Genomic DNA, 26,776 nt, shown 5'->3' on the forward strand with positions numbered 1-26,776 from the left:
ATGTTATGAATTTCATAATGCAGAAACTTCATTTACTTTTACAGCAGTTGGTTTTAACAAGCTTCCTCAAATGCGTCAGTAACATTCTTCTTGTCCGTTCCTTGAATTCTACTAGTAATGCAACATTAGAATTAAGCGTAAGCAACCCTGAGGTTATTCGTTCCGCTGCTTGTCGTTGCAAGTATGGGTGGGAGGGGAGGCCTATAGCGGATATTCAGCGTAAGAAAGCAACGCAGTGGACTTGGATGTTGAGCAACATGGGCGGGTCACGCTTGACATGGTGCCAGATGATAGTGAAAGGAAAAATGCCCTTCTCGGCAATCATTGTTCTTCGTCACACTGACCTGCGGCCTTGGCTCATGGATTCTTGAGTAGCCGTTTCCTCAGTTATGTTCGAGATTGCGAAGATGATCTTACTGCTCTTAGCATTCCTCCTCCTAGGAGAAAACTTGAGGGCTCAGCAGGTTGACAGGGAAAGAGAGATCACTTCTAGTCAACAAATAGATGGAGGTAAGAAATTTTATTACTGATGAAGATTTTTGCTGGTAAAATGTACAACGTTTTGCCATGCACTGCTATATTTGAATGTCTGAAGCAAATATACCATCAATTTATGAAAAAAAATCGAATTATTAATAATGTTAATTATGATATTGAAGTGATCCCTTAAAATCTTAATACTATTGAATTTTTAGGGTAAGCAAATTTTTATGGTCATAAGAGAAATTCTTTTAAAAATCATTCTGATTTCGCATTGCGCTCAGTAGTTTTCTTAGCTTGTAATTTAAATATGAGTCATTGCACTTTAGAAGTCTTCTTTAAAATACATTCTCTCATAAGAGCATTTGTGTGACTTCTCTAACTGCTATGAATAAGAAATTTATGACTTTGCACTGAAATATGTATCTCTGTGGGTAAAAAGTCAAAATCATGAAAGGAATTGTAAAATGAAAGTCAAAACAATTACAAAGCTAACGTATATTAAGAGAATAAAGGGTACATAAAAATTCACATTAATTACTAAATGCTTATTCTGATAATAACATAAGATATATTATCGAATTCTTCATTCATGGCTCCAAATTTCCAGAGTATGCGAGGGGTGCTTTCGAAGCTCTAGGAATTTAGGTATATATTTTTTATTTCTTCAGTTTTCGTCAGATATTATAATGCAGCTTCAGCATAGTTTCCATTTGAGTAAATACGCTTGTTCCAACGAAAAAATATTTTTAAGTCATTCTCAAAAAAGGCTGTCGTGGTCTCCTCAATCCGCTCAGTTATGACATCGTTAAAATCGCCAATCGAAAAATCGAACGCCCACTAAAGGTTTTTCTCAAATGGAGGAACAGGATACTCTTGTCAGACGCTGAACAATATCCGAAGTTTTTCCATTCTCTTTTCACAGAAAGAAAATAAATACTCCACGGTTGCAAAAATAGCGCTAGGGAAATGAACCTATATCAGTCAAACAACTGTTTCGAACTAAAATAGTATTGCATGGGACAGCTGCGTAAACATGTCAAGACAGAAAATCTGCCAGGATCAAAAATACTCTGTACAAAATGAATCAGTTTTTAGCCAACATGAAACGTCAGAAATAATTTTAAAATTACGTTGAAGACTGTGATCCAGACTGTTATCAATTACTAATTTTCGAATCACTCTTATTAATAATTTCAGCATTCTTATTTATGAATGATGCATTTCCCTTTCACTTGTCCCGAATGGCCGTGCACTTGCTAGTTAAACATTCGCTGGGTATGGCTGAACACATGGGTTACCCAGAGGGTTGCCCAAGGTACACCACAGAGGTTGACTACATTATATGTATGGGAAGGGGGATAGACAGTTACAAGCGCCTAAAAGTTCTGAATTCTCACCGGGAACCAACGCTATGACAGCCGGTTCCTCTAATCAGCATACTGGTCAGAGTGATTTAGCAAAGTAATTAAGATTGTAACAGCTATACATGAAAACACCTCTTTAATCATGATTTGTTATTTTTATTTAATGAATATTTTTCGTAAGCTACAATCACAAATAGAGCTGAATTCTGGAAACGAATGTGAATACACAGATCAATTTATATTATAGAAACAGTTATTATTTTATGCGATAAATATATGATCTTTGAGGATTGCAATAGTATGTTTTCATTGCCGTGAGAAAGTTTAAAAGTAATATTACATAATATACAACGCAGCAATGTGAATCGGCTTATAAGGTCGCATTCTCCCCGTGCGTGCACGGTATGTAAATGGTAGCACGTTTGGATGTCAATCGGAGGATCCGAAGTTCGAATCCTGAAAAAAACATAGCTGATTTTTCACATTTTCTGCTTCCAAAAGATCTGAAATTCTCTATAAATTTCCTTTATCTAGCGTAACTCTTAATCATGCACATTTAGCTTTTTAATATAAACTCAAAAAATAACCTTTTAAAAACAGGAGTTGTTGAAGCCTTAGCTTATTCTTTTTCTTTCCTTATAGAAATCATTATTCATTCCATGCTCATCAGAGCGTTTGTTCACATTAACTGTCTCCGTTTTTTGCATGTATAATTTAAAAACAGAACATTTTTGGGGGCAGAAACTCATCACGTACAGCAGAAAATAACAGAAACAAAGGTCTCTTTACTAATGTAAACAATGTTTTTAAATTGAAAAGAATCTGTAAAATATTACTAGAAAAAATTAGCACAGGAAGAGTGTTGGAAACAGCAATTAAGATATACATGAGGAGAGCCTTATGACTGCATTTAAAAATATTATTACCTTGCTACATGCCCTGTTCAAATCCTGACGGACGAGTTGGCTGCTTGGGTATAGTAAATAAAATGCAGTTTTCTTCAGAAAGTGTTACAAGAAAGCCCTTATGCAGATAGCTTTGCCTTATTCAGACAAAGAGATAAACTCATTCTGTATTAAAATGGATGAAATATTGAATGTGTAATGAAATTTCATCTTGAAATATTCAGAAGTAAAGTCCCAGGAAAAGAAATGGAATTTTATGAAAATGGTTTTAGTTTTCATTCTTTTAGCATGGTGGTTTAATATTATTTTTTCTTTGTAGTTTAAAATGTTACTTAAAAAAATGTAATTTACTTTGTTTTCATTTATATGCTGAGGTAATAATAGCAGTAAAAATAATCAGTTTTCTTAACTACATTTTTATTAAAGGCCTCTGTCCCTTTATCTATTTCTTTATTTTTGAAATTAAGCACTCTTTAAATATTGCCTAAACTGACTCACATTTTGCTTAGAACAATTTGCAGATTTAATAGGATAATAAGTTATTAAGTCTTTTTGTCCTCTATAATTTTGAAGTACTCTTAAACTTATGGTGCCTTAAATCAAGCAGTGTGATCTGTGAGGATATTAGCAGTTTTTGAATTTGGATAAAGGAATTCCAGTATTACGAGGTATTCCCCATAGATTTAAATTTCACATTAAATATGAATTAAGTTCGCATTCTGGAACTTCACATATGAATTAAATTCGCAGCTTAATTGATTATTTCCACCAAATATGCTGGTGAAACACACATGGAAACATAAATATGTTTCTTGTTTTTTCCTTGACTCTCAAAATACTTTTGAGTTATGCGCCCAAAGTATATGTAAGCAGTTTTGATTATACGTGGGTACCTGTCTCTGAAATCTTACATACTTATTATTATTACATACTTATTCACCTAAGGCAATAACATCTCTCCTTCTTCTCTGATAGGTGAAAGAGTATCGTACTCTTTCACTTTCTTTCTTTCTTAATTTGACTATATCGTACACTGCATACGCAGGCAGTTTCAAATTTCACTTATACCATAAATTAAGCAACTAATTGGAATACATCTGAATGAATATTCTTGCCAAATATGAGAATGAAAATGACAAGTAATATAAATGTATATTTCGTTGGTTTTTAGCGAAGAAATTAAATGGTTTGGTTTGGTTTATTAGATGACGGCAAAGCACTCGAGGGCTATCTGCCTTAAGGGAAGGATGCCTTCGTAGAAGACGTTTTAAGGGAAACTGGCTCGTATACACGTTACGCATGGGGAAAACCACGAAAACACCCATGCAGCGAGCCCGTTCGCGGGATTCAAACCTCGGACCGAACTACCAGTGTTCAGCGACGTTACCGCCCGGCCGCTGGTGGGCGAAATTAAATGTATGCGCATTATGCACTGCACACGTAATATAACAATCACTTTTGTTTGCCACGTGCATACTTGTATTAAGTGTACTTTTCTTTCTTCTCAGCTGCTTACGCTTTTAAATATTGCACACTAATTTCTCTAGTGCCCTTTAAAGCGTTTTACTACTTTTCCCACCCTGCTTTTCTTCTAATTTGACTATATCGCATTTCATCATTCAAATGTATTTGACTGAATATTCGTATCAAATACTGGTAAAGGTAACTTGTAATATAAGTATATCTCTCATTTTTCTCTAGAGACATAGTTAATGCACACGCATTATACTGTTACTTAATGCGCATATAATATACAATCATATTTGATAGTGCATACAAATCTATATTATATATACATTTTCTTATTCTCGGTTGCTTATGTTTCTTATTTTCTTTGTTTATTTTCAGTTTATTGTATTCTTATTTCGTCGTTGCCAGTGCTTTCTTGTCTTGTCTTTCTCCTAATTTCATATTATATGAGAACGAAATTTTCTGGGTTGAATTTTATTACTACCTTAGCTTAGGACAACTTCACATCATATACTACACTGACCTACTGAGCAACTTCCGACCTAAGTTAGCCTAAAGGCAACAAACGGAATATATTGCTCAGAGGTAAAACCATTTACTATCTACTGGCCACAACCTTAGGTCGGGGCCACGGGCATTAATTGTCAAAGTCAAATTTCAAAGTTTAAATTTGTACAATATACAGAGTTATTTGGATATATTGCATAAGTTGAAAAAATATATCTGAAGTTGTTATATTAAGATTTTCCAGAATAGTTAAGACAGGAATTGACCAGCCGTCTACAGTAACAAACATGGTAACAATAAATGCAAAACTTTTAAAGTAGAAGATCATAGTTAGATAAATGTCAGTCATATATAATAGAAAAACACAAGTAAATGAACAATAAGGATCAACACCCCGTTCAGAATCTGCACGCTATTGAAATGAAGTATATAGTCATGGAAGAATCAAGTCTGATCTCTAGAGTCCAAGTTAGTGTAAAAGAACATACTTTATGTTCCATAATCCAGTACTAAATGTTTTGTCCAAAGCAAAGTATTGTGCAGTTCATGCAAGATTCAAGTCATATAACTCAGAGGTACTGGAATTTGTATTAAATCATAGTAATAAAATCCAAAAGTTCAATCAAGAAATTTATTGATTCCAGTACAATTAACAGTTTTCATATAATTGTAACAATGAGTTAAAGAACATCAGATATACACAATATATAACAAACATTATGTTTCCATACTTGGTCATAAATGTGCCAGGAGAAAAAACTATTAGTACAATTATATGTTAATCTACACAAGAACAGAGAGCATAATATTGAGAGACATGCATTCATGACGTTGAACAAAAGATTACTTCAGATACAACTAAGTACGTGCTGTACACTTTTTATGCTGTTGCTTTTGAATGAAAAAAAAATGCCATAACGTTTATAAGAAATCAGATGTTACAATTACTAAAATTACAATTGTATTATTTCGTAGGTATGTCATTCCAGATATTCACTGGTTCATATAAGCCAAAGCAAAATTTTATTATGCACAGATTCGAACAAGAATATTTAGCAGTAAGATAGAACATAGTGTAAATATGGAAAGTTCGCGCCAGATATAAGAAGAGATAAACGAAGAAAGTCAATGGCTAAATTAAAGTAATTCTAAGCGCAATAGTCAACACTACATATTATTACACATTATTACATTTGAATTCAAAACCTAGTTATTAATGCAAGTAAGAGATATATGCAAAGATATACAATACTGGTTCAAATAGTACAATATTACTTATTTCATATAAATTTTCCTAGTTACATTAAATTACACAAAACATATTACATATTGTTACATAATGCGTAAGGGAAAGGATGCGTTTTCGGAATACACTTTAAGAGAAACTGACTCGTATTCTTATTATACTTAGAAAGAAATACGGAAGCACCTGTACAGATAGGAGGATTCCAGCCTTAATCTAACTACCGTTGTTCAGCGGTCTTATCCTCTCGGCCATTGATGAGCAACTTTCGCAGAATATTTTGGAAGTATTATCAAGTAGAAAATAGCGATAACTCTGCTTTCGTCGTTCGACTACACAATTTAGGAAGCACGAAAAGCCGTAAAACTGCGATTTAGATACCGAGCTGTCCTCATACTGAAGTTCTATGTGTGTCTTTGAAAAGCCTCTGCCTTTCTAATTTATTTTTACTCTTTCTTTCTACCTTTACATATTTTATTACATGTTAAGTATTGTATTACAATTCATGTTATATTGAAATAGGGTCATAAGCCTGGGCGTTCACTCAATCTTATTTCGGTATCTCTGATGTGCTTTCCCCTGCTAATCTAATACAGTCTTTATTTAGCGTTTTCCTTTCTTTTTCAGTGCTCCCTAGATTAACGCATCGTACATTGCAGATTGAGAACGCCCTAGATTGCATGACTCATGATGATTAAGGTAATAGTGACCAGTACTTGAACAGTCTGAGGATGAAAAGATTGCTATCTCCATTATGAGAATGAATATCCATTTCACTAGTAAATAACTTTGCCGTAATCAATTAATCAAGCAGCATGGCTTATACCAGGTTTTGAAAGATCCATCATCTGCAACAGAAATAAATACACATAAAAATAAGTCCAAAAAGTAATAATCATTTAGAGTATTATCAAAGATAAATTTATTAAAAATTTTGGCAATTGAACTGAAGTAGGACCTTTTTGTTTTTCTAAATTGCATGTATTTTCTGCTGTTATTTGCAGCATGGTACTACTTCTAAATGTCTAAAATCTGTTCAAAATTTTTATTTTAAGTCAGCTTTTCTTAAATGGAATTCTAAAGAATCCTAAGGTTTTAGCATGGGTAACTTAAAATTCAGCAAAAATATTTGTATAATGGAAGAGGAAGAAAGAAAAAAAATGTTTAAGTTTATTTAGACTTTTGTAATATGTCTTCCTGATTGGTATAGTGGTTAACGTAACTGGCTGTTGTATCACTGGGCCTGGGCTTGGATGTTTCTAAGTGTCTAATATCTGTGTGGTATAGGGATGCTTAAAATTTTGGAGAGCTGAAAGTTCTCGAGAGAGGAATGGCACGGAACTTCATAGTTGTCGAGGATGTAAAATCGGTCATCCCCTGTGGTGCGCATTGGAGATTGTTCTCGGTATGAGATGGTTAAATGGCAAATGAGTGTTGGCTCTTCTCCACGAATGCATTAAATTGTAAGGGTCCGCCCATTTGAAAATAAGAAATGAAAATTTTTGTAATTTTTTCATTTATATATTTTGTTCAAAACGCTTTACAAGAATATTTCTTGGAATTTGAATCTATGAGATGAAATGATCTTTTTTTCGAATTTCCTTTGAATTTACCAGAGGTTGGCTCTCAAAACCTTAACTTCCCCAAACGGGCAGGAGTAAGTATTACGGTATTTTTTATTATAATCCCAAACTCCTTTTGTACTACTTTGTACCTTACCTCTTTTTCTTCCGATATTTATGCTAGCTTAATTGTATGAACACATTTTATGATGCGTATCTATGTACATAATTGTGTCATGACAACGTATATAGTCGACTTCGAGGGTTAATGAGGATTTCACATGCAATTTTTCTCCATTAATATTCGTCTTCGGGATCATTGCACATTTTAGATTCGTTCTGAAGCAGTAAATAGCTGGCTTGCTGAAAATAGAAAATTGGGACTTTTTCTAATTATTAAATACCGTGGCAGAAAAGTCAGAGGCCGTTTTTAAGCTCAATGAAGTTTCAAAATTCCAAAACTTAAATGCAGCAGATAATGAAAACTTTTCTCAAACGTCATGGCAGTAAGGATGGCATTCCTACATTTTGAAATCTTTTCAACATACAAAACTGTGAAATATGCACTCCTATTTAATTTAAAATCGTATAAATCAAACAAATAATATCGTTTTCTGTCTTTAAATGTAATGTGGGAAAGTAAAGTCTGCTGATATATCTAGAAAAAGGCGTTTCACATCTTATTGACTTCCAATTGGACATACACTCTTAGACAAAAAAGGAAAAAAAAAAAAAAAAAAAAAACCCGACGTGCCAAGAAGGAGTTATGCGAATGGGACAAAAATCGGTAGAAATGTACAAAAAAACAGATGATTACAGTTTGAGGAAAATTGGATGATTTATTGAAGTGCTTCACAAAGTGAAAACGCGTTTACCCACCTCTGGCCCTTATGCAAGCAGTTATTCGGCTTGGCATCGATTGATAGAGGTTGCGGATATCCTCTTGAGGAATATCGCGCCAAATTCTGTCCAACTGGCGCGTTAGATCGTCAACATCCCGAGGGGGTTGGAGGGAACTGCCTATAATGCTCCCAACGTGCTCAATAGGAGAGAGATCCGGCGACCTTGCTGGCCAAAGTAATGTTCGGCAAGCACTAGGGCAAGCAGTAGAAGCATATGTAGTGTGGGGGCGGGCATTATCTTGCTGAAATGTAAGCCCACGGTGGCGTGACATGAAGGGCAACACAACGGGCCTTAGAACTTCGTCGATGTACCGCTGTGCTGTAAGGTTGCGAAGGATGACAACCAAAGGGATCCAATCAAAGGGATAGACAGTCAGGTTGGTATCACACCGCTGGCCGGGCGTCTCCAGACTCTCCTTCGCTGGTTATCGGGGCTCAGTTCAAAGCGGGACTCATCACTGAAGACTATTCTACTCCAGTCACTGACATTCCAATGCGAATGAGCCCGACACCACTGCAAACGGGCTTGACGTTGTACAGAGGTCAATGATAGACGGCGCAAGGGGCGCCGTAAACTCAGCCCCCTTTCTGTGAGCCATCTATGAAAGGTCCTTGCGGTTACTGAAGCACTAGTTGCACGTACAGTCGATGATAATGATGCATCTGGGGCTGCGAGTGCCGCTCTGACGATTGCTCGATCTTCACGTTTCTCTAGGCCTACCGCTTCTTTCTTGACGTTGTGTGCGGCCATGGTTCACCCATTCCTGCCAACATCGTCTAATAGTGGCATCGCTCCTGCTCAAATGTCAAGCTATTCGCCGATAAGACCAACCGGCTTCTTTGAGACCAACTACACGACCTCTCTCAAATTCTGACATCTGCGCATATCTTTCGAGCACCTGTATGCGAGGCATAGCTACTGTCTACCAGAGTGCACGGAATGAAATTTGTGAACAATTTATGACCTGGAATCGTAATTTCTTCTCTTAAATATCCAGCCAGTTGCGCAGATCAGATGCATTACTGTAGCGACAACCGTTCATTCATTGACAGCCAAAATGTAAAATCTTGCATTTTCCGTCGAAACCTGTTTCATATCAATTTGTGCCCAATTTGCTTTATATCTTCTCGGTAAGTCATTTTTTTTTGTTTGTTTGTTTTTTGTTCTAAGAGTGTATTTATGAGCAAGTGGCTTTTTTACATGCATTCTGACAAAAGCTAACCAGTAAAATACCATTCCTGTATACGAATTCTGATTTTATAAGCCATGTGACATTATGAACAAGTTTGCAGAATGAAAGTTAAATTACACCTTTATCATTGAAAAATATGATAAACGGGTTTCGAATATTAAATTTCTTCCTGTTGCTTGTTTTGCTTATTTTATGTAGTTTTGAATGTTCTGAATACGAATTAAAATTCTTAAAACTGTTCTTCACTTAAAAAAAAAATTTTTTTGAGTTGAAAAAATTTGTTGTTTATCACAATTACGCTATCGAAGTTGACAGGGTTCCAGAGTAAAATTAAATTACAAAATACGGCTTTATATGAGTTTAGCAACAAAGATACAAGTTTGAATGCAGATTTTTAGTTTCTTATTTTTTGTTCCTTCAGTGTATAATAAAGCTAAGCTTAGGCTTGATGGAGAGCTTTTGCACAATATGACGGTAAACCTTTCTTTTGATTTTTTCATTCATTAAGATACCCGAACACTGATTAACTTGCTTGGTAGGATTCTTAATCCTTGAATGGAAGTGTTAATAAATTTAAGTCATTGATGTTTACCCTAACATAAATTCTAACATCTGTCTTTTAGAGATAACGGTAAAAGAAGTTGCAAAAATGGACTTTGTTGTATTGTTTTGATAGATGAAGTCATTTCTTTTTAAACAGAGGGCTGTGTTTCAAATATATATTGATTTAATTATCTGATGTCTGTAAACACTGCATGTTAACAAGTTACCTTCTGTACTCCATCACAAAAACAATTTCTTTTCAAATGTCGGATAAAGAAACTTTTCCGCAAGAGCATGAATAAAGAGATTTAAGTTACACCTAAAATAAATTTATACATTGTAACTTACTTTTAGGTAATGTACTTAGCATGCTCGTATTTATTTAGCATATTATGTTATAGAAAATGAGTACTAATCAAATCACATGAGTCATAAAGTCACAAATAATTTAGAACATTGTTTGACTAGCATTTATTCATTATTCAGTATGGCATGTTTAATGAAAGAAAATTGCAGCAGGATAAATTTGTAATATTTGATTCGTTTTATCTTGATTAATTTTGAGCTCGCTTTTCGTGTTAACAAGATTAAATTTTTAGCTATAGAAAAATACGAAAATACTTAAATGAATTTATTTTACTGAAATTTATTGCGTACAATTAAAACAAACTGAAATTTGTTTCAGAAAGGGATGTTCTAGTATTAAATTCTTAATTATTTAAAGCTTATTGAGTATGAAGTTTAGGACAAGTTAGTTGGTTAATTTATTATCTTAAATAATTAACTTTAATTACAAAGCACTAAAGACCATATAGTTTGAGAATGGATTTATTAGATTTTAGCAAAGGACAATAGAGCTGTTTGCCCAAAGAAAGAGATGCCTTCTTGAAGGACATTCAAAGAGAAAATGGTTTGCATTTACATTACTCACAAGGAAATCCACTAAAACAACCGCGCAGTCAGCATATTTCACTGCCATTTGTGTTCAGCGGTCTTATCTGCTCGACTGTTGAGGGGCGCTAATTAGCTAAAGAGGGGCAGCTCTGTAGAGCCATCTTAAGGTAGCTGGCTAGTATATCCATTAACTCGAAATTATAAAATCATGAGGTGAAAATCACGGAAATACGCATGCAAACAACCAGTTCCGGTGAAAGAACAAGTTATAGTTATTTGCTTGTTTTGTTTAATTAAGGCAAAACACGTGGCTATCTGCTTGAAGGTAGACATGTCCTCATGGAGAAATTCCGAGGGAAACTACCATGATTTCCTTGAAAAGTTGTTACTTAAAATTAAAACTACGGAAGCGGCCACGCAGCCAGCCTATTGCCCAAGATTTGAATCTCAGTCGAATTACTTGCATTCAATCGTATTATCTGCTCAGCTGTTGGTAATCCACGATGAATGAAGTAAATCTGTTTTCAACTTGGACGAATTATGGAACAGAATTATACACCTGAAGTATAACTTAGATACACACCCAGTCTAATGCTTCACAGAAGAACTAATTTGAATAAATGTTCTTATTTTATTAAATCAAAACTGGAACATATATGCACGTCTCTTGCTTGACAGATGATCCAAACACCTGTGACGACGTAACTTAAAGTGACAATTAATTTGAATATTTATGACTAAGTATAGTAACCAAAAGCTATATACAATTGATTTAACGCGAAGTTGGCCCAAACTTCTCACTGGTGTAACAATTTAAATGTTGGCAGCTATAATGCAAAGCCGACGCGTTTAACTCATCAGAACTAACAAAACCTAGTAACGTGGCCTTGAAAAGCAGAAACACGCTCTATCTTACAATTCGAAAAATCTTGGCTTAAATACTCTCGAACCTGATTTGCATTCTTTTAGGAAAACGAGGAAGGAAGTGACAGTAAAGATCTAAATCATAGAATAACAGCGTATTCAAAATAATAAGTCTTAGAATTTAATATTCGAATTCATATTTAAATGTAATATTCCAACTTCCATAGTGATTAATTTTCTCCATAATTTGTACCTTAGACATTTTATAATATCTAATGTACTAATTTGTATTTCCTACCTAATACTATAAGGTATCTCTCGGGCGCCCGAACTAAAAGGGTTGTGGATGATGACTCTCCACAACCAGGATTTGGTGATTGGGTCCCCTAAAAACCCCAGTCGCCCTTTAAAAGGGTGGAGTATATAAAGTATCTCTCTCGCTTTCCTATCGTGCCTTCGTGGTGTAGTGATTCTGCACGTTGGGTCAGTATTCCAGAGGTCCGTGGTTCGATTCCCGGCGAAGGCGGTAGCTAATTTTTCATCTTTCCTGCTTCCAGAAAATATCTAATGTCTCTACAGTATATCTAACTACCAGGGCAAGTAAAAAGTTCTAAATGCCATTAATTTTTCTAAATTTATGCATTTTATTGGGACAAATAAATGTTGTATAACTTATATTTAATAAATCAGAGTTAAAGAAGGACAATAATATCACGGCAGATCACCTAATGAAGTCGTAAAGGATGCATATAGAATCACTTTGAGCTAAAGCACTAACCATTGACTATTCATAGCACCCCTCCTCCCCCCCGAAAAAAAAATAAAAGGCATTCCAAGAAGGAATTTACAATTTTTGAATATATGCGTTGAAACCTGCTCCTTATCTTTTCATTCCCCCCCCCAAAAGCAACTGTGAAATATTTCGAATTTAGTTTTGCCCAAAATATCTGTATCTCTCATTTCTATATTAGTATGTGAGCTTGTATGGTCACGTACAGGTAAGGTTATCATAGTAAATGTTTTAAAAAATTTTGCCGTATTTCAGGTTAACAGTTAGTTTTTGTTTGAAGAGCTGACTGATTGGGATTTTTTTTTTCATTTGCAGTTTTATCAGCCAATATCATTCAGGCGATAAAGTATGTTAAATTAAATTAATATGGAGTGTTTGAAACTAAGAATTCATGAAACTAAAAGCATACATGCTGAAGATTTCTTGCTAACGTAGCATACTAATTCACTATTCAAGTCATTTCATGTAGCATATTAAGTACCTATCTATATTTTACTTATTTAATTGTTTCTCTTTAGTGTTTGTCAACCGAAAAATGAGTTAAAAGGTAATTCCTCTTTAATTAATTACAATAGTTAATAAGCTTTGTTTTTAGGCTATACTGGTTTCCATCTGGGTTAAATAATATTGCCTGTGCTAGATGCCTTTATAAAATGAAATGAAATTTATATCATTCCGACTATTATGTTTTTATGAAAAAAACCTCCAAGATTTTCTACAGAATTCCTGTAGCTTCTCTTTTCAAGTCCACTACAATTTGGGAGTGCCTAAGTGAATAAGACCACTGGACTGTAGTAGTTTCATCCGTATTCGAATGTCTGCAAGCGGGCTGATTGGATAGGTTTTTCTTCATGGTTTTCCTTATGTATAAAGTAAATACAAATCAGTTTCCCTTCGAAGATTTCCTACGAAGGCATCCATCTCGTTAAACAGATAACCCTTGCATATTTAGCCATCATTCATTTAGCAAACAAATAATTCCGCCAGAGCACAAAAAAGGACTGGAGGAATAATGACTAACAATACGAGAAAGCCTCTGGCTCTGGAATGCGTCTTCGCAGTAAAAGATCGAAGCGAGGACTTCTATTAATTCTGTGTAATTAATTTATATTGTTCTGCATATTCAAAAGCTTAGAACATCTTTGCACCTCTCTTTGCAATTTCAAATTATGAAGATAAAAACGCAACTTGAAGCAAGGTCATTTCACCGTTGTTAGCTAATTCATGCATTCCATTATGCTGCTTTTCATTTACGAAATTCAAAATAGTTATTATAACTTCCTAATAAGCTTAAGAACTTCTGGTGTTTGTATAGAACTTTGAACCATGTAAAGTGGCAATAATTCAACGAAACCAATTTGCATGAATTTCCTTGTTAGAAAATATGGGGCTGAATACTTACGATGATAATTTAAACAAATTATTTTATTGCCTTGTTAAGGCGCTTTATTCAACACTAACGGGAACAAATAAAATGATTAATAAAGGAGTGCCTGTTATAATGCTTGGAATGAAATTGCTCACTGATGCAGTAGTTTTTAACTGCTTGTTGACATGCAGGATTGTCAACAAGGACTGGACTCTGGACCTGCTTATTAAAGTGAGATGGTGTATCTGAGTAACTTGACTTTTTATTAACAGAAGTTAAAATCATATGGCAAGGTGCAGTCCAGTTGCGTTAAAAATGTCTGAAAAAGGGTCGAGTTCAGCTCTGACGGTTTCTGCCTCAAATACAGTATAAAGTCTGTAATCCGGACGTCCATTATCCGGAATGATCTATAATTCGGACCTCAAAGCCACAAACTTTTTTTGTATGCTTTACGCATACTCTTTTAATGTTACGCATGCGCGTTTAACGTTTACGCATGCGCGTTTAGTACAAAAAAATGAAGCAACTTACATTGAAAGGAATGTTTAATAAAGTAAACAAATAAATATTAAGCTTTTTTTTTTTGTAAATTTTAATACCATTTAGATCATAATTGCTCTTTATTTCATAAATTACGGTTTCATATTTTTAATTGTATAATTTCTGCATCCCATCTTACCAGATTTAAATTTATGATCTATAATCCGGAAAAACCCTTAATCCGGAATCGCCGAAGTCCCGACGAGTCCGGATTACGGACTTTGTACTGTACTGAGTTGCACGTTAGGAGGTTGGTCGAAAGGTATTCAAGGAACTTATTCGTGAGTGAAAGTGAACGCAACTCGACCAAAAGATGAAAGAAGGGGAAAGCGTTACGTTGGGTAAATCAGTATCCTAAACTAGACAATATTAATCAGAGTGTTGTTCAGAATTAGGAAATTATTTTGAACCAAGACGCTATATTTATCTGTACTTTCAAAAACGTGAACCAATACGCTATATCTGTCCATAATTTTAGCGTAATATTTTATAATTATTTATTACTTAAGCAGGATCCATTATATTCTTACCGTACGGTTTATTGTTCAAAAACGACTGCCTTATTGTCTTCTTATATCAGTTTGCGTCAACCAAATAAAAGTTTTTCATTTTTACAAGGCAGCATATGAAAATAAAATAAAAGAAACTGTAATTAATGATTTTTTTAATATTTTTTTCTGAAAATGCAAATAAAGTATTTACCTAGAGTTTCAAAGGAAAAAAAAAAAAAAAGAAGTTTTACGCTTGTTCGTTGCTCTAAATAGAAATAGGCAAAATATCTTTTTTTCTTACTCTTGATTTCAGCTTGTACTAATATTCAGAAATTACTATTGGACTTCATGACAAGTCAATACTTTTAACTCAATATCACACTGTAGAGTCATTAGGATTCTTTTTGAAGCAGGATATGTGAAAAATGTGCAATGCTCTCTCGCCGGAACGCGAATTTGGACCTCTCGAATACGCGTCGATTGTGCTAATCATTACACCTAGAAAGCATCCTGAAAGGAGGGAGAAAGTAAAGTGTCTTCAACATATTTCATTATGGTTAGGAATAAACGTTTAAGAGACCCAATGTTTTCAGGAAGTGATGGTTGTACTTAGTTATGTAAAACATTTCTTCTGAGCTGCAAGCACTGTAAATACTTCCTACTGAACTTCATTTTGTTACTGTATATAACATATTTAAAGATTTTTGATATGAACGATACTTCCATGAAAATTTATGTTGCCACGTATATGTAATAAAGCAGTCACAAATAACTTCGGAAATCCATATTTGGTTGGCCTGTAACAAAGGGATAACCAACGGATAGGGAAGCAGTTACGAAAGCGCATAACTGTCTGTGAAAATCATCAAAGTTATAAAGGGAATTTAATTATTATTTGAGTCTCTTTGTCCTTTTTACTTTTATTTGAGTCTCTTTATCCTTTGATACTCAAGTAAATAAAAGGGACTCAATTATTATCTGAGTCCCTTTTATTTATTTGAGTATGAACTGATTGATAGAAAGATTCCTTATTCCAATAACTAGCTTTTTCTATCACACTAGTCTAGAAGATATTTTTCAGGCCTGGTTGATCAAACTTTCAAATGCTTTAAATTTTTTACGTTTCGCTTGGTTGTACATCATCTGCATTCAGAAGAAATCATTAGGTAGGTAAGCACACGGCAGGAGAAAGAAAGATCTCAAAGAGAGTTAGAAACCACATCTTATGCGAAAATTATGTTTATGGAGCGGGTACAAATTTTAAGTTAACTTTACTTTGAAAATAATATATAATAGCAGATACACAGCAGAATTCCACTTAACGAAGTTCGAACCTACTTGTGGTTGCCTAACGTAACATTTGTAATTAATGTAATGTAAGTTTTGCTTTGAATACTGCATTAAAGGCGTAGAAAATTCATATTAGGTTTCTCACACATAGGTCTAACATAGATTAAACCTTTTACATGCTGAACGCAAGAACACACTGACTGTATTATTTGATGCTAAGATGGGTAACACTGATGGTACGTTAATGATAAGTTGAATGAAGAATATTAAGGCACAGAAAACCATTATATAACGAAGAAAGGAAATTCATTATTTTATAGAGGAAGTGTTTTTAATAATTAAATAAATTTTAGAAAATTCCAAGGCTAAATTAATTTCTGTAGAAAGATTGGTTTCCGCACCACTTCAAAACGTTCAAATTAAATGTAACCTACAACTCTAAAACAATAAACATTTTTATTCTTTTCATGGAAGCTAGTATTCTACGTTTTACCTATATAACGTGTGAATGTGTATTTTTCATCTTTTACATTAAACATTAAATTAATTAAGCTACGAAAAGATGCTTAAAAGTTTATCGTGCACCATACAATTGGTGAAGATTAATCGGTAAGGTTTAATTTCGAAGTGATAATGGCATTTTGTTTTGATGGAATTTTCAGTTGGGTAGCATTTATTGGTGAACATTAGCTCGGATAATCAGGATTCTGCAACTGTATGATTATTATTAGTAGTCTGGTAACAATAACTGAATAATTATTTGATATTTCTTTATTAATTAATATTTTATTTAATAATAAAACCATTTACTGTAGTGTATAAAAGCTATAAAAATTTCGTAACGTGAAATTAATTAAGAAATTTATGCTTTCCTTCATTATAAATGAAACTGTGAAATGCAAGTTAATCCAAGTTTTTTTTTTTTTTTTTTTTTTTAATCTCTACAAAGGCTCGCTTAATTTTGGACGATTTTGCTTTGTTATAAAAAATTCGTCTACTTAGAAATTTTTTTAACTGAAATTTTATATTTGAAAGTGTTAATTATAAGCTGCTACTTGACAGTTTTGTTTTCATGCAAAATGGCGATTTTAAAGAAGCAGTGGATGGAAGGCTATGTCTATGCTCTTTCCGAAGATACTTATTCGTATCTAGCAGCTATTATAAAACACCGTGAAAGTCATGAGTTTTCGATATCTAAATCTACGATAGATAAAATTATCAACAAGAAAGGAAAAATTGTTCCGAAGGTATATCCAAGGGAAAAAAACGGAATATTTCGAATTTTGCACAAGTAAGATCTTCAGTATTAAAAGAAACTTCGCCAAGTGAAAGGGAAGTAGTAAAATTATTAAAATGCTCAGTGTCATGTGAAAACAAAGTGATTAATGCTGATTTGAATCTTAAAAAGGCGGAAAAACGTAATGTGTAGTGATTTTCTTCGCGACATATCGTCGAACGCAAAACGCTCTTCACAATTCTTTTTCAGAAGCATTTATCTGGGCAAAAATGCAAAAATGTTGTCATAATATATGAATTTTGAATGTATGTAAATGACGGCAATAAAAAGAGATCCATTATTATCATCAAAAAGGAGAACAAAACCTTAAAAACATGGTTCAAAGAATCTAAACAAAAGTTTTTCAAAGGGATTTATGATTGTTGCCGGTTTTTCATATAATGGCAAATTAAAAATAAAGAGAGTGGAGAAAAATTTTAAGATCAATTTTACACATTATCCAATTGAACCATCCTGTTACAGAGATTTAACTTTAAATAATGATTTTATGTATCGTCTTCTTTCTTTCTTTTTTTTTTCTGTCAGAAGACCTGGTCAGTTTGCGAATATAACTGAAAGCGCTTATAATGGAAATGTACTATACGTGAAGGAGAAACTCTGATATAATCCTGTAAAATTATTAAAAATGTGATTTAAACAGGATCTTCAATTTTATAGAATGTTTATCTATCCTAAACAGACTGTGATTCTGTATATGCGTTATATTTTAAGCAGCAGGTCACTAATTAGAATCGTGTGTTAAAAAAATAAGTAAAAGCAAAATCGTACAGTCCATTAATTTTCTACTTATCATGGGATTAAGATTAGGTTTGGTTATTTTTATAAGTTCTTTCTTGCCTTGATTTTTCTCTAAATTTTAGTGATAGTTTTATGAATTCAGAAGATCGATTTTTTAAACTTACATATTTAAAAACCAGACCACTTATGACGAGAATAGCACTGAGATAGTAAATTTCGATTGTACAGATAGTATCAGTTTTTTTAAATGTAAAATATGTATTAATTTTAAGCTACAAAACCGTGTCATTGAAAATTTTAATTTTTTACAATTAAAAATGTTTTTATAGCTTATTTGTTTTAATATTCATGTGATTTTTGGCTTTTTAAAACACAAAGCTTTCGTATTTCTTTCTTTTTCCTTCCCGCTATAGAACATTTTCCTTTCTAACAAAACGTGTATGCTCTCTTTCATTTATCTACAGACTTCTCTGCTGTCAGTTATTTTTCTGTTATCTTAACTGCCAATTTCAGCTTCAGCGCTCGTATATGTGTAGGTAGTCATATTATTTATCGAATGCTACAAATCAAGTTAAATCATTATTTAGAAAGGGAGAGATTGATATTTTATGCCTTTTGCGCATTTTTAAAGTTATTTATAAAATACTGGTTGTAAATGATTTAAGGTTAAATATAGAGATTGAATTATAGTCAGTTACCTATTAACCCGGGTAATACCAGGAACGGCATCCACGAATATGCTAAAGTCACGGTTAATCTGAAAGCAGCAGGGAACGGCGTCAGGTAGTGAAAAGAAGAGCCCATATTATAATTAAATGCAAAATGCTATTGACAAATTAGCTGAAAAATAAGCTTCTTTGGTTACCTTAGCTAAATTAGTGTTCAAAACATAAAGAACACATTGTAAGTCAAGGAAGAATAAACATAACTTAAAAATGAAGAGATTAAGTTATAAATAAATAACTATAACATTACTGCTTTTAATTTAGGCATTTAGATATCCCACGAATTTTTCTTGTCTTTTTTGAATTTTCCATAGAAAGTTTTGTTTCATGACTAGAATATTTCCATTGTTTCGCAAAAAATAAACCTCAAAATACTTTACACATCGCTCGATCAATCCATTGCCCAGTTAATCCGAATGTTTTCTGTGTAATTATGTGCATAATATAAATGTTGTAGCAAAAAGGGAAAATGGATAAATACAGTTGAGAGGTAAACTACACATGAGAGGTATTACCCCTAACTCTAAATTTAACCTGACAAGGGATTACTATGGATCAGTGAACTGGGGGCAACTAAACGTTTTTGATCTTCTTAAGAAATAAAAAAAACAGTTAAAACACATATAGTAGTATAAAGGCATTCTACAATAAACAGTACAGTCAAGAAAATAAATCAACTCATGAAATTGATAAAAAACTTAACTATAGACAATGTTTCGGGTAAAAGAATTGTTATACATTTTTAAACATTAATAATAATCCTAAAACATAATAATAAATTGCGTAAATTTAATGGTAAAGAATGCATTACCACCTGATGCAATAAGCACACTGCATGCAGATAGCGAAAAATTTGCCGCTCTTACACGGTGAGGAAGGATAAAAGGATAAAGATTTTTTTCTTTTGACTTTGCAAGATCAGCTGAGTGCATTCACGCTACATACACGTTTTTCTCTTTGTCTTTTTAATATAGTAGGATTTTGGTGTTTCAAAAGTTCTTTCTGCTTTTCTTTTGTTTTTAAATAATTATTCTTTCTTGTTTCTAATTCTTCCAGTACTTGGTTCAAGGATTTTTCAACTGTAGAAATTGATCTCAATTTCTTTTCTATAGTTTCTCTGCATCTAATGATAAAATAAGACATTGAGTCTAATACTACCTTATTCATTCAATATCATTCAATACTAAGATGGCTAACACTCACGCTAAAAGTAGCATCAGTTTGACTTTGCACATTATTATTCGGCTTTGAATTCCAGTGAATAAATTGTTAGAAAAAGAAAACTAGTTGAGTAAGTTTTGTTGACCAAAAATATTAAGTAAAATATCCTTTTTGGGGAAATATTCGTGGGTATAATTTAAAATAAGTAATACAGATTTGCTGCTTAAGTTTAAGAAAACTGATCTGTGAATTCAAACGGAGAAGCATAGCGTATTGTTTCGAAATCTTTTGTGGTTTTCTTAGTTATTCAAAGGGACAGCAGAAATCTTAGCGATTTAACATCCTGCATTATATAAAACATAGTGATGCGTAACCATCATGATGATGCAGAAGACGGACAATAATCCCATGTTCTGCTAATGCAAATTGTTATTCGCTTGCAAAAATATGTTTTCACGAATTCAAATAGTTGCATGTTTAAAAATATGCAGTAAAATATTAACGTTGTTGCGAGGAGGGGAACTGAATCCTTAATTATTTTCAATTTTGAACTGTATTTAGCAAAGTATTATCATGTTAATTGTTTTATGCCTATAGAAATGATATTTCTTTTTTTTTTACGCTAACATTGTTCATTGCACTTATTCATATTGAAAAAAAAATTAAGGGAATTTTAATATTTCAGGGTAACATCCGGGATACTGTTTAATTTCCAGGAATAAAAAGCAATAAAAGCATGAAATATTCCTGCACGATTCCTGCGAAAGAATTCTAACTAAAACAAGAACTGTATTCCTTTTTACTAAAATACTTTTAAAGAATTTAATTTCTGAATAAGAAAATTACGAAAGAATTAAATTTAATATCAAAATAACTTAATTAAAGCCAATTTCGGATGTACTTTTCATAAAATAACAGAAATATATATCCACTGTTGAAATAACATTGTAAATGCTAATGTTTAACTTCAACTACTGAAATAAACAAATAAAACTTTATAACTTTATGAACTTTCATTTATTAGTATTTGCAGTATTACTCGCACTAGTAGGACATTTAGATTTTGCAGACTCTTTCAAATAAATAATTTTGTTCTAGTGGTTAAAATGATTAGAAACCTTCTCTAACTAGTATTTTATTTTATTTTGAATAATTAGTTTGTATCATCGTAAAATTTATTACAAAATTGCAACAGCAGAGCTTGTTGGCTTACACTCTAAAGGCAAACAAATTGTACCGAAAATCAAGGTTATGTAGTTTTTATGCGAAGTTTAAGCATATATCATTTAGCTGTTTTCTCAAAAGATATGTTTCAAGAAACTGTAACTTTTATTTCAGAAAATGACAGTCTCCTGAGGCGGTGTTTTGATCGATGGGGTTGCTTCTCAATTGGAGAGCCTTTTTTCTCTTCCTTGAGGCCTATTAGTTTATTTCCTATGCATCCAGAGACTATGGACCCACAGTTTCTTCTAGTAACTCGATCTGCACCTGATATTTTCCAGAAAATACGAGCCGGAAACAATGCCAGTTTTGCCCAGTCCTTTTTCGATCCCCTGCGACCAGTGAAAATCATTCTTCATGGCTTTCGCGAAAGCGGATATCAAGACTGGATTAAGGTAGATTTTCTTATTTTCTGTGGTATTATTTGTGAATATGGATTTATTGTGCCAAGTACATATTTTTGCTGCTATGTTTGCTATACACATGCAGTCCATAATGTTGAACATTTGCGCTCCCTCGCTCTCTAAAGATTTAATCTAAACATAAAGGCTGTGGTAAAGAATAATTATCTCAATACTTCAATTATATCAAGAATCAGTTTACTACTTTAGAATTCATCCTTGAATCCTAAATCTAACATGTATTTAGCTAGTCGACATTTGTGTCTTTACTCTTTCAGCTTCAAATAGCGGCACGTCAAAAGATACGAATTACGAACTTAAGCACCGGAAGGAGCCAAGACAGGAGAAAAAGGCTTGGCTTAAACAAATTAACCGAAAACAAGAGAGGAGAAAAGTTTAAAGTTTGATAATGTAGAGGGGCTAGAGTTTATAGCTTACACTAGCCTCTTAAAGATGGCAAGATCAATAATAGATAAGAGGCACGTACTAGATGCGGTATAAACTTAGAAGAATATTTTTTACGAGTTGCTTCTGCTCCAGTGGATATATATTATTCAATAAAGTGTTCACATTTCTTATGAGAAGATCCTTTAAGCTCTTGGGCTTTCATTCCAGGCTAATCAAGCACGCATTCTAGCTTAGTTGCAGTGCTCGTAAGCAATTACATGGGTATTAAAGTCCCGTTCGTATAGGCATAAGAACGTATGAAATGTGTTTTGATTTAATGCGAGAAGTTAAGATAAAAATTTAATAAAAGTAAATAAGAACATGAAACGAACAAGAATTAATTTTCTAAGCAAATATATAAGAAGAGAAATGGATATGCAATTTTAAGGTATTTAATAAGAAGAATGTATAATTTTATTAAAGAAAAGCACGCGTATAATTTTACATTTGTGAACTTATGAAAAATGAAAAACGACTTCTTAAATTATAGTAAATATATTTCTAATAGTTATCCAAGGGAATAAAATGCAGTAAGCTGTATTTCAGCTTACAACACTTTACTAATTGTAACTTACATCTGCTGTGCTTATAAGCTGTATTGTTAGAGTACCTGTATATCTCATATTTGAAAACCTAGTGGCAGAACTTCCATTTCAAAGGCCTTTGTATGCTACTTAATGATTAAAAAATTGGTAATTTTAGAAGAGCGTAAAATTTTGTATTATTTAAATTACTAATTGCTTTTCGTATTATAATAAGTATGGCATCTGAGCAAGAGCTTTCAATTATAGAGAAGTTGCAGGTATGTAAGAAGATCATATCCACGTGGGTATCATGAGATGGGCTTGTAAGTTCTGTCGCTTCTTTTCCACATAAACTAAACTAGATCTTACAATGAACCTGGCGAATTCTCGCCGAGGCGTGAAGATAATACCTGCACAGAAAAAGGGTGAAAATAACTCTTTATTAATTCAACTCAGAACAGAAAGGTATGTACTTCGTGCTTTACAATAACACCGACCACTTGCGGTGGAACTTGAACGTTATAACATAAATCAATTCAAGTCTAAATAGAATAGTGCTGGATTAGAAAGTTAAGTTACGGCTAACTTAGGTTGACTCAACAAAACCTAACAGGCATGACAATTATCTTAAATGGCCAAGGGGCGCACTATCGCAACGGCGAGATAAGCAACTAAACGGGCGTTGGCTAGCAAAAACACGCTCTGACTAAACTCAGAGATTCACCCGTTTAAATACTCACTTCACTTAACTTTAAATTTACATCCTGGCGACGAAATGCGAGAGGAAGTTGAGGAGTTCAGGAACGACAACGAAATTTGAATTAAATGTTCGATAACTAAAGGAAACCTTACAGGCTATCTTCAGCGTGTGTTATAAATTGTTAGTTTGCGCCGTTAGGAAGTTTATCGTTGAAAAGGGAGCCTGGTGGGGGGGGCTTTTATTGACGTCTAGTGAGAACTGTGAAAACATGCCTCAAGAAAATAATCGGGAAGTCGTCTCTTTCAACCGAAGAATTGAGAATTGTCTTAACAGAATTAGAAGCCATAATAAATTCAAGACCGATTACCAATGTGTACAGTAATTCACAGGAGCTATGGCCTTTTCCTTTAAGTCCTTCGCATTTTCTTGTAGGGAAACGTTTAATTTCTTTACCACCGGTAAAATATGTTGCGAATGTTAATGCAGTTATAAATAATATGATAAAGCGATACAACTATCGACAAAATTTGTTAGATCATTACTGGAAAAGATGGAAAAGCGAATATTTGCTAAACTTAAAATCTGCAAACTCTGTAACACCAGCAAAGGTCAAAGGAGACGTTAAAGTGAATGTTGTAGTCTTGATCGGAGACAACAAGTTGCCTAGAAATATGTGGAACTTAGGCAAAACTGGACGTGACGGTAAGATACGATCGTGTAGTGTAAAATTTAAATCTGGTATAGTGAAACGTATCCATTGGAACTTTCAAAATAGACTATATATGCTGATAAAATAAGACAATTTAAACTTTAATATTTCATTTAGAATTCTATATATTATTCTTATTAGTATTATTAGTTATTGTTTTGTTATCTATTATTGAAGTATTTTCATTATGTTTTTTGATATTAATTGTAGTATTGACAATTATTCATTATTGTAATTGATAAATGAGTATTGTATGATATTAATTAGTTATATTTAATTGATGAACTTGCAGTTCATGGGGGGCAGGATGTTATAAATTGATAGTTTGCGCCATTAGGTGGCGCTCCGAACGTCTTGCCTGTGTTGATATTCTATAACTTAGCTTAGTTTTGATGGATGATCGAAGGTGTTAAGCCTAATAACGATGAAGGCGTTTGCCTAACAATAATGCTTGTAGCAATTGTATTATATTGTAAATAAAATGTGTGTATTAATAAGGAGACGGAATGATCACTTACCTCAGGAACTAGTGTTCTCTGATAGTAACCGCAATTAGTTACTACAGCGTGTGATGAGATGGTAGTTGGTTGATTAAATATGGCAACGCACTTGGTAACTTTCTGCTTATCAAAATATAGCTTTGTAAATATAGCTTCCCGAGGGAAACTAGCTAGTATTTACGTTACATACGGGAAAATCCGAAAGCCTCTGTACAGTTTTGCCATACAGGTGGAGAACTTGTGAGGTTTATCTATTTATTTTTAACTAATAGTTCATTTTAAGTTGAAAGACTTTCCTATTACTCTCTTTTCACACACGCTTTTCATGACAGAATGTAAATGAGGTAGCGAGAGTTTATTCAAATCTAAGTAGAAAGAAGTGATATTTAAGCAAGAGCTTCTGAAGTTAGTTTCAGAGCGTGTCTGTTTATTCCAAACCACGTTGTTCTGCGATTATTAGCGACTTGCGTTAGCGGCGTTGAGTGTTCTAGCCATTTTTCTTGTCTCGCCGGTTTACTACAAATCAAAGCTTTTACTGCGCGTTTAAGTATTCTGTGAGCCGTTAAGCTAATCTACCACACCTTGAAATTATTATTTGTTACACATTCTGTTAAGCCAGAAGTGCTTGGTTTATTGCAACCCAAGTTGGATCATTTGTTAATTCTTTTCCCACAAGGCTTTAAGATAATTCTTCAATAGTCCTTTTTAAAGTCTATATTGTTGGCCCAAAAAGACATAGACAAACTAACATCATTTGATGGCTTTAGAAAATCGCACTATTTAAGGTAGACGTTGAATGCGATGAGAATATGCTACTTAATACACGACATTACAAGAAGTAAGCAGTGTTAATTATTTTCAAAGATTCCTTTAATTTTGCAAATTTACGTGATATCTAACAAATGCATTTTGCATTACAAAAAGAGATTTCTTTCTTCCTTTTAACTACTTTTCCCATCAGACAAGTGAGTAAGAAGACCGTTCACAAAGTATCACAAAATGTTTGATAGGTTTAAAGAAGATTTAAATGTATAGTTTTTGTGTACAAAAGTTTTATTCTGAACAGTTTTTTGTATTAGTTTAGACGAAGGTGAAGGCTTTTGTGAAGAAAAAAACTCCTGTATTTAGTAGCATTCATGCTTTGTCTACAAAGCACTTCCTAGTCAACTGTCACGGAGTCTGAGAATGAGTGTAAAGAGCTCTTTTATTGACTTCAACAGCAAAGTTAACAAAAAGTTAACAGAGGGCACACTCATGCTTAGGGAATAGCCAGAATTTATGATTAGAACAAAAGTTAGGAATTTGACTTAACTAAGTAAACATAAGTTAGCTCAACGGCCACTCAGGTAGAGAAACGCGCAAGTTGGCTTTTACTTAAAGCCGGCATGACAAGCCTAATGGCGAGAATAACGCAACGCCACAAAATACAGCTCTCAAAAGAATTAAATTAGCAATGTGGCCTTCGGTAGACGGAACTGATTCCCTTTAAAGCCTTACTTTAAGTCCTACATCCTTTCTACCTGATTTGAGTACACACGAACTAGAAATTTACATTCTGGTAGGAAAATGGGAAACGAGAAGGACAAAAAAGCAAATTAACTTAAAATAACTGGTTAATAAACCTAAAGAAAACCTTATAACCCTTTCATTAATGTCAGAGAAATAGTATTGATATATTACTCGTCCTTCTTGCATTAATGTATATTTGGAACTGCTCAGAGAAATGAATTTAGATTCACTAATAAACAGTGTGAAATCCTTCAAACTTACATAAAATATGCCCGCCGGACTGCACTGAAGTCCGACTGTAGTACTTACTCATTTTTCAGCGAAACTGTAATATCACTCAAGTATACTGGTGTCCAAAGCTAAGCGTAGTTGATATTTATGTGAATATTTAAGGAAATCTAAGTCAGAATGGCGGAAAACGTGATATGCGAGTG

The 26,776-nt window shown here is 33.3% G+C and overlaps 1 protein-coding gene across 1 annotated transcript in view; it reads left to right on the top strand.

The window, feature by feature from the left end:
- The first annotated feature begins 269 nt into the window (after nucleotides 1-269).
- The window catches only part of LOC118199159 (inactive pancreatic lipase-related protein 1-like), a 94,364-nt gene continuing 67,857 nt past the window's right edge, over nucleotides 270-26,776 (top strand). Inside the window, exons 1-2 of the mRNA XM_035370965.2 lie at nucleotides 270-510; nucleotides 21,670-21,947. Of these exons, the coding sequence (XP_035226856.1) occupies nucleotides 390-510; nucleotides 21,670-21,947 (399 nt within the window). The 5' untranslated portion in view covers nucleotides 270-389. The remainder of the gene's footprint in view (nucleotides 511-21,669; nucleotides 21,948-26,776) is intronic.

Source organism: Stegodyphus dumicola, chromosome X2, assembly GCF_044657685.1.
Source record: "Stegodyphus dumicola isolate Sdum_Otavi_A_Nest chromosome X2, ASM4465768v1".
NCBI lineage: Eukaryota > Metazoa > Arthropoda > Arachnida > Araneae > Eresidae > Stegodyphus > Stegodyphus dumicola.